The following is a 9,511-nucleotide window of genomic DNA, read 5'->3' as shown; positions in this document are numbered from 1 at the left end:
CCAAAATATGTATAAGCATACTACATCTTTTCACTGATAGCAGTGGCAGTTATTAATGTCATATTAATTTTTTATACATCATTTTTTTCATAAATTTGTTTGTTTGAATCTGTGTTCATTCAAAGAAATTGTGTTAAAGAACTGAAAGTATTTTTATGTTAACATTTTTATATTTATATGATGGAGATTTCTTTGTTAAGGGAGGAGTAAATAGCAACAAAAACAAAAAGAACAGAAAGTAACATTAGTATTGGCTTCAGCTTGTGGCCAAAATGTAATTTAAATATTAGTATCAGTGAAGACTTGCAATCTACGCATCTCTATTTTATTTATTTATCTATTTTTAATTCAATGAAATATTAATATTTCCTGTGAGGATAGACCAGTTTGTCAGTTTACATTAATCAGGACCCACAGGATGTTTTGCAAACTCTTGATATTGGCAGATGTCATCCTGATAGCAGCCAATACCTAATATTAGTCTTTGAGTTTGAGTGAGGCTATTAATTTCAGTAACATCATCTAACAATATTTTCCTGTTGTGAGCGATCATGAATAAATCCAGCATTGTTTTACCTTGACTTTCCTGTAATAAAGGACTATACATATGTACTGGTGATAGTACCAGTTAAACCATATGAGAAGTTACTGAACAAATAACACACTCATTAGAATGGTTTGGGTTTTTGTTTTGTTTTTTATTCATGCTTTATTTCAACTTCCAACAAGTACTCAGACTGTTTACATGTCATAGTGATTTTTGTTGTTGTTTCTAAACCAGCCACAAGCATGTTGGGAGACACAGCTCTGAGTGAAGAACCCATCAGTTCAGAAAGGCCTGTTCCTGGATCGGGTGTTGATCAGTCCCAGGACAGAGAAGGCACTGGCTGCTGCCGTCACCAAACTGATGGCCCCGATGGCCCGTGTAGCCTGTGAGGACAAAAAAGATGATGTCCTGCATTTTACTCAACTCAGTACCATATTAATCATCAATACAGAAGCTGCTCCATCTACCGATGCGACAGAAGCAGCTGACAATACAAACCTGGAATTGAATTCTTTGTATCTTAGTTTAAGTCAGTAGTTAGCACTCGAAATTGACTCCATGGAAGAAAGGAATTCTGTATATGTATTATATTTAAATGTTTCACTTTAATGTTCAACCAAGCTGAAACTACAATCTAAATCCACATCATATAAAGTTATGGCCACCACTTCCTTAAAACAATTATCTTAACAAACTGATGTTTTGTATTATTGAGATTTAAAGTTTCAAAATATTCATTAAACTGTATTTTTGTAAAGGTCAGTCAATGTACTTAAAGTCCTAAAGCAATCAAATCAATTAAATTAAATTAAATTTAATTAAGTAATTAAACAGGAAAGCAGAGTTAAAACTGTAAAATATTTCTGTAGGATTTAGTTACATTTACAAAATACAAAAATACATCACAAAAATGAATGAAGTCATTTCTAAGATAATTTTAGTTTCATCATATTTTGAAATTAAATTTAGATTTTTTTCTATTATTTTTTTGCTTTAACTAATATAATATATTGCCCAATAACAGTTTTTTGTACTCATCAACATTGCCCTTTGTTTGCAAGATTGACTTAGACAATTATTTTAAGAGGGTGACAATAATTAATATAAATACTTAAAAGAAATTAATCTAATGCATGAAAATCATGTATTTTACAGAAATAATAACATTTTAATCAGCAGTATCATTAAACCTGATTTATGTTTGTGGTATTATTTTTAAAGGGAACTAAATCAGGACTACATTGACTGTAAAATCTATTTTCTTACTCTTTCATTATTAAAGTGTATGCAGTCCTATATAAAGTTGTCAGAAATTAATTATTTACCCAATAAATGATTTAGATTTGTTTACACCAAATGATTATTCATCAGAACTATGTTAAACCTATTTCATTGCATATATGTTTTATGTTCTTGCATACTAATTCAACTTCTCAAGTATCACTGTGCAACCAGTCAAACATGTGAGAATGTAGAAAAGCCTGGTGACTAACCCTAACCCTGATTAACATGTCTCACCTGTTTTGGCTCAACTCTTCTGGCTACCAGTTAAATCCAGAATTGATTTAAAACTCTTACTTTTTGTTTTTAAAGCTCTCTATGGTCTTGCTCCATCATATTTAGCAGAACTTTTAACTCCCTATTGTCCCCAAAGGTCACCCAGGTCAGCTTCTCAGCAACTCCTCCCACACCTCAAAAACAAAGGTGATCAGGCCTTTCCTGTTTATGCGCCAAAGCTGTGGAATAGTCTCCCACCTCACACCAAATCCTGCCCAACCACTGACAGTTTTAAATTTAACTTGAAAACCAATCTTTTTACTCTTGCTTTTAGTTCAGTCTGACACAGTCATCTTGTTTTTCTTGTTTTTCTTTTTTTATTCTGTTTTTTGTCTGAATCATATTTTTCCTTTTGATCTCTATTTATTTAAATTTTTCTCATTGTTTTGATCTCTTTTTTTTTTTTTTTTACCTATTTTAACATGTGTTTATTAAGAATTCCAATCCCTGAGTCTTCATTTTCTTTTAACTTATATTCTATGCCTTTCTTATGCTATAGCCCATGTTGTACCCTGATTTTTTTTTTTTTTTTTTTTAAAGTTATTACTACCTTTGTCTGTAAAGCACTTTGGGTCAGCATCTGTTGTTTTTAAATGTGCTATATAAATAGACTGACCTGACTTGACGTAATTATTTCCTTTGGATTTGAGATCCAGTGAATAAGATGTATTTATTGATGTATTTAGGTGTTTATTACTATATATATATATGTATATTTATATAATGTGCTTCCAGTGTCACATGGCATGTTAAAGGAAGGAAGGCATGGATGATATCAGCCAGTAACCTAAATTCTTTTCCAAGCTGCCATTATGATATCACCCTTTGAGAGTAACAGGCGCCATGATAAATAACCTCAAGTTGGACTTAAAGTGCTCCACTTTGAAAAACACTGCTCTCTTTAAGATTCTGCTGCGTTCTAGGAATTTATTAGACACTGTAATATTGTTATGGGTAGGGGTGTTAGAAAATATCGGTTCTGCAATATATTGTGATATTTCATTTCACAATACTGTATCGATAATAAAAAGTACTGTATCGATAATTTTAGGTATTTATTCAAATGCAGATATGGCAGAGGTTCTTTTTTTTTATGTTTTTTTTAATTGTTTATATCTTATTTATTATTATTTAATACTGTTTTATTAAATAATGGTTATTTGAAGCATCCTAAAAGCACTTTTTACTGTCTGAGAGGCAGATGGTAGTTCCTTTGTTGGGATTGCACAAAAATAATGTTATGATGTTAGTTGTGAACTAATAGAATATGAGCGTTTGAGCAGGATCTTAAACTGTAATGTCTGTAAAACATAATTTAAGTTTTAACACAGGAAAATTTTGTGATATAGCATTAGATCCTGTTGTGATCAGATAAAAATGTGTTTAGTATTTGTGCATATTTCTGGCCTAATTCAGTTCTTCCAGGAAATAATTTAAAATCATTTTTAAAAAAGAAACAAACAAAAAATTGCCTTTTTAACAGTGTCATGATATATCGTGATATATTATGTCGTAATCCTAGTATTGTGATTTGTATCATAACTCCAGATTCTTGCCAATACACACCCCTAGTTATGGGACATTTAGGATTAGTCAGAATTCATCTGTTGCCCTGATGGCATGTAAGACAGAATAAGAGTAGGCAGTGAGAGACCTGTTCAGACACCCCTTCCCCATAGCGCAGAAGGGTAACAAAGTGCTCGCAGTTACTTCCCAGCAGGTCATAGGAAACTTCCTGGCCAATGAGGACTTGCGCTCGCTGGATGATCTCTGAGACGGGCAGGGGTGTGTGGTTGTGGTCGTACTTGTTGTTGACACGGTACGAGTCGCTTCCCACCACCTCCTTCAGCAGCTGCATGCGGACCACTGCCTTCCTGCTGAAGACGGACTTCACACTGGACATGGCAGCTGCCTGGCTCTCATCTGAAGACAAAGAAAACAATCAATCAACAATCAGCTTAGTCAACTGATCACTGTGGGTGATGTCGAAACTGTATGTTTTGTGTTAAACCAAAATGATCTGTTCAAACCTGGAGCACAGCTTCTCCATATTTAATGCAAATAGTAAATCAAGGAGGACATGTTTCAATATTATTATTATGCCATCAAAAGCCTTAAATTGTGAAATACACCGATGTTTTCCCAATCTAACCAGTATTCTGAGTTGAAAACACATTGTGTGAACTTTAAACAGACCCCTATCGGTCAGGGAGATTTGTATATTGATTTCACTAGGTTTATTATTTGATCTGCACACTTGCTTATATTTGAAGAGGTCATGTATTTTTATGTGAATGACAATGAAATGCATGACATTTTAGGGTGACACATTGAAAGTGTGGACATGCGCTGTTAAAAAAAAGATTTTGACACCCATAATTTATTGTTTAATTTTTAATCGTATTGATGCTTAACCTCCTAAGACCCAGGGAATGTCAGCAAAGTACAAGTTTTTTTTTGCTTCTTATTAAGTAAGCGCCTATGTTGGAAACATCTTGATGCAACAGTTTTTTCAGATGCAATTTTTAAAATTTTTATGGAATGTCCTTTGCGGTGGACAGTTTTCTTTTCTTTTTTTTTTTAGTATAAAGTTGCAAAACTCTTGTCCGCAAATGTGGACAGAAAGCCCATAGCTGGGTCTTAGGAGGTAAAAATTGGGTTTACATTCAATCAGATTTTATTAACATAATTCACACATTGAAAATGCATAATGCTGTGAACAACGTTTTGATTTGGCCATAAGTCATACACAGCTTTGGAAATAATTCTCAGTGATGCTGTGATGGGTTTTCTGCTTTTTTCTCTTTGGATCTTGGAGACACACTGTATAATTTGTGGAGGTTGTAAACAGCTGTCCTACCCTTTGTGAACAACCAAAAATATCTGTATTCTCTTTACCACACAGCTCAGTTTTCTTGGTGGAGTTAATAAATGACTTTGGATTGTACTTAATATTCTTTTTTTTTCACTCAAGAATAGTAAAATTAAAATAAAGCCGCATACATAAAGGTACTCCTGTAATTATGCATTTTGTGTTTTTCTACATATCCATCATTTACAGAATATAAATTGCAACCAGATTTCATTGTACCTTTTTTCTTTAGGCACTTTGATTAATTTCACACACAATGACCAGAATCATAGGTGGTCTAATGATCACACTGTGGTCAATGGCAGATACACAGAACAGTCTGTGTATATGACTATTCTGTAAGCAGTTCACATATTCATTTATTTTATTTTATTTTATTTTATTTTATTTTATTTTATTTTATTTTATTTTATTTTATTTTATTTTATTTTATTTCATTTATTTATTTATTTATTTATTTATTTATATAAGGAACAAATTAATTTCCAGTAAAATGAAGCAGAATGAAATATTCCAAAGCTGTCATTTAAAGAATAGGTAACAGGAGTACTGCATAAGTCAGTCATGAAAACCACAGATTCTAGATTCACAAAATCCACACTAAATCTCCTCTTTATCTTTCTACCAGTGTCTAATCCGGAGATAAAAATGTGGCCATTGGTGCCTTGATGCTTTAAAAGAAAAGCTTTACACGTGAAAAACCACCAGTGGTTCAGTCTTATCTATGCTGTATTAAATGAATGTGGCTGAGTTAACGTAGTGGTTCACACTGACCAACAGGAGTCAGGTTGATGATGTATCCGTCTCCCAGGTAGAGAGCCCAGTGCTGATAGGCTGGTCTGAAGATCTCAATGAGGTCACCAGGCTGGGGGTCGCCAGAGGGGTCAGGAAGGTCAGGGTCATTAGAGGCCATCTATACCCAAAGGAAGAAAGAGTGGCTTGTGGATTTCAAAGACCAAAAACCAAAATCCTGAAAGTCAAACCTGGCTTTAACCCATAAAGACTCAATGCCATTTTTTGTAGCAGCTCCCAAATGAATTTTTCTCTAATTTTAACCTTTCTTAAGTGATTTATCACCATTATTACAATATTATACTATGTATTTTGCATTTTTAAGTGAAAATCATGTATTTTCCTATATTTATTTTACTGATCATGTAGATGTTCATAAAGCTCAGATCTAAGTTAAGGGTTATTATATTAAAAAAAAAAAAACAAAACAGAATACTGAGGAAAAAGTGAATTTTTTAGTACAATATATCATTAATTGAACATAAAATAAGTGTCTCCATCCATTGTCATTGATCCAACTCCATAGGTTTTACTGGTGAATCAATGTTATAGAAGATGACAGTGTTTCCATGTTCACTGCGGAGCCTCTGAACGTCCAAATGACCATGAAAAGATGAAAAACCAATTCCAACCAATACCAATTATTTTCATGTATTGGTAGGATTTGTGGATCAACGGGTATTAAACATTTGTCGGATGTTTGGGTCTTTGTGGGTTAAGTCATGAATATAAAAAGATACTGCTGGTAAATATATTTATAACAAGGAATGTGAACTAAGGCAGGTACAAAGTCAGGTAATACTTTGTAATACTGAAGTATTTCTGATGCAACATGGTACCATTTAAAGAAAGAATAGAAGCTATAAACACACAAATCAGTTAAAAGATGTACATAGGAAAAAATTAATTGTTTTTGTCCATGGATTTAAGTTCACCGAGGGGCACGGGGGGGGGGGGGGGGGGGGGGGGGGGGGGGTTTAGGGTGTTCTGTAAATTGTTCTGTTTAGTACAATTAGAGAGAGAAAAAAAAGTTCACGAGTTCAGTAAAAACACAAGACAATTCTAGCAAAAGCCAATCATGGGATTTTAAAATTTAAGTTGTAAGAGTAAAACAAAATCAGAAATGATTGCTGATGTCTGACTCACATGGACATTGTCCCTCTTCAGGGGTCACCAGGGTCATGACATCCATCATTCAAACCCACACAGTCCCATTACAGACTCCACTAACATTTCAGCCAACTTACAGCAGAGTTTTGTCGTTGTTTATCCATCCCACATCATGCTTCCGCAAATTCTGAGGAAAAAATAAAAAACAAAAAACAGAATCAGGATGTTCACAACACAATGCAAAGCTTACGAACATCAGTATATGTAAAACCCAGATCAGTTATATGTATGTAGGTAAGAAGGTCTCCTTTTGGTAGGATTTTCTCAGAAGAACAAGACTCTGGAGGCAGAATAACAAAATTACATAGGAAGAGAGAGAATGCTAGATAGGATGGCACAATGTCAAAGGGGCGTCCATACATGCACACATATACAATACACACCAGCACACACGCAGACAATACACACATGAGCTCTTGTGTCGACTCTGCTGCCACAATAGCGCCAACACAATGGGGAAGCTGGCAGAAAAATAGTTAGAGTCCAGGATAATAATCACCTCTAAGAATATAGATTCAGATCTTAATCTTTTTAGTGATTTCATTCACTTAACCAGGACTAAGAAGCAGCAGATGAACCAAATAAAAACCATGAAGGGATGAAATCTAAATCTGCCCGGGAGACGAATTAGTACATCCACGTCATTACTAATGTATAAAGCTGGTGCCAAGCTGAACAGAGAAAGCTACATATTATTTTACCCCATGAACATTGCTAGGCTACCCCTAACAAGAAAACAGACGTTTTGACACATAGAAATGACGCAATAACTAATCAAACAGTACAACACAGTACTTTGTAAATGCGATAAATAAGAGAATAATTTGGACATACTTTTGTTGATACTACATGGAAAACACAATATACCACACACAAGTCTCAAATACTCTTACAGTACATGGTAATATTAGTCTGAGGCTGTAGGGGGTGCATACTTACTCAAACACCAGCAGCTTTTTCTTCCTCACCATTTTAATTCTCCATCATAAATCCACACATAACCATAAAAAAGTCCAGTGAGAAAAAGCAAAAAGCAAGAGAGGTTTGATTCCAAGTTATCTGAGATAACAAGCGTTTGTCAAATATCCAAAAAGGGCCAAAGCGAAAGCTGGATTGGTGGTCTGGTTGGAGGTTTTCAGTGTCCACACTGTTCTGACAGATGACTGTTTGCCACAGTCGCTAAGGTCATACACTCAGAGAGAGAGAGAGAGAGAGAGGCGTTTCCTCTCTGGCATCGTCCCATTCACAAGCTGACACAAACTATTATAGTGGGCTCACAAAGACAACACAAGCCAATATGACGTGTCTCATTCAAATGCTGTTAGATCATGGGATTACATGGAAATGTGTGTGTATTCATGGGATTCTCTGTGCTTTTCAGATAGTTTATCATCTGTTTTAGTTCAGTGGGAAATATTTCAGTATCCTACATGAGTGGAAGCTGTAATATTGGCCGAGTTTCTTTTAAATAAACCTTTTAGCATCCATCAGGTCAACCCATTTAAAGGTTAGGGCAATGGTGAGCAGCCTTTATAATGTGAAGAGAACATATTTAACATCTTGAGGTGACTGCTTTATGGTTACTTATTTATAACTATTTGGCAGCTTAACCCTTAAAGACTTCTACCAATTTTTGTGTCGTCTTGAATTTTCTCAACATCTAACCTTATCTAAATGATTTATCACCATTTATTATCATATTTTTGTCTGCATTTTGCATTTTTCAATGAAGATAAGGTATTTTTCAACATTAGATTCACTGATCATGTAGATGTTTATAAAAGCTCAGAATAAATTCAAAGGTTATTACATCAAAACAGAGGAAACTAAAAGAAAAAGTAACTTTTGCATCATTAACTGAACACAAAAACAAGCATGTACAACCATGTGAAACCACATGGGCTGTTGAAAAAAGATAAAATTCATGCATGTGTAATGGAGACAAACTTCATTGGCATGTGTACCGTTACTACAAAACAGACTCACTATGAACAAATGTAAACGTTTTTGTTGTTCCTTTTTTTTTTCTTTTCTGAGAAAGCCACAGGGAGCCACTGGAGAGAGGCTGAAGAGCCACATCTGGTTCAGGAAGTTCAGGGTTAGAGTTATGTTTTCAGTCACATGGAAACTAGAAGATATACTCTTTCAAATGAAGAGGAACACATGTGTATTAGCCTCACGCTTTCTCTTGTTATAATCCATGAAAAGAATGGATGTCAAACGATTCAAAAAGCATCTTTGAGTACTCAGAAAAGTGCTATATAAAACTGATGTATTATTATAATTATTATTATAATTATTATTATTATTATTATTATTATTATTATTATTATTATTATTATTATTATTATTATTATTATTATTGAGATGGTCCTGCTTACAGAATGTGCTTTTGGTAATAGGCATTCCATAAACAGTGTAGTGGTTGCAGAAGAAATGTTTATACTTTTTGCTTTACTAAGTATTTTTTTTTTACCACAATTATCAATTTTTACCACAAAGTCCATTTCTGCATTCAAAGTACTCAGTAAAACTATATCTACCTGCTAAATTTGAAAAATCAATATAGTCAT

The 9,511-nt window shown here is 34.0% G+C and overlaps 1 protein-coding gene across 1 annotated transcript; it reads right to left on the bottom strand.

Moving 5' to 3' along the window:
• Nucleotides 1–697: 697 nt before the first annotated feature.
• On the bottom strand, nt 698–8,091 carry plaat1 (phospholipase A and acyltransferase 1). Its single transcript, XM_030132591.1, has 5 exons — nt 7,878–8,091; nt 7,016–7,065; nt 5,751–5,889; nt 3,759–4,027; nt 698–930 (listed from the first exon to the last, which is right to left on the bottom strand). The coding sequence occupies exons 2-5, from the start codon at nt 7,040–7,042 to the stop codon at nt 829–831; spliced, it is 537 nt and encodes a 178-aa protein (XP_029988451.1). The 5' UTR covers nt 7,043–7,065; nt 7,878–8,091; the 3' UTR covers nt 698–828.
• Nucleotides 8,092–9,511: the final 1,420 nt, after the last annotated feature.

This window comes from Sphaeramia orbicularis, chromosome 4 (genome assembly GCF_902148855.1).
Source record: "Sphaeramia orbicularis chromosome 4, fSphaOr1.1, whole genome shotgun sequence".
Lineage (NCBI taxonomy): Eukaryota > Metazoa > Chordata > Actinopteri > Kurtiformes > Apogonidae > Sphaeramia > Sphaeramia orbicularis.
This window is presented reverse-complemented; position numbering and strand designations above follow the sequence as displayed.

Excerpts from the sequence above, each read along its gene's own strand:
- plaat1 (XM_030132591.1), bottom strand. The coding sequence starts at position 7,042 with ATGGATAAACAACGACAAAACTCTGCT. Across the intron at positions 5,890-7,015 it reads AACAACGACAAAACTCTGCT|ATGGCCTCTAATGACCCTGA; the intron begins GTAAGTTGGCTG and ends CTTTGGGTATAG. Across the intron at positions 4,028-5,750 it reads CATCAACCTGACTCCTGTTG|ATGAGAGCCAGGCAGCTGCC; the intron begins GTCAGTGTGAAC and ends CTTTGTCTTCAG.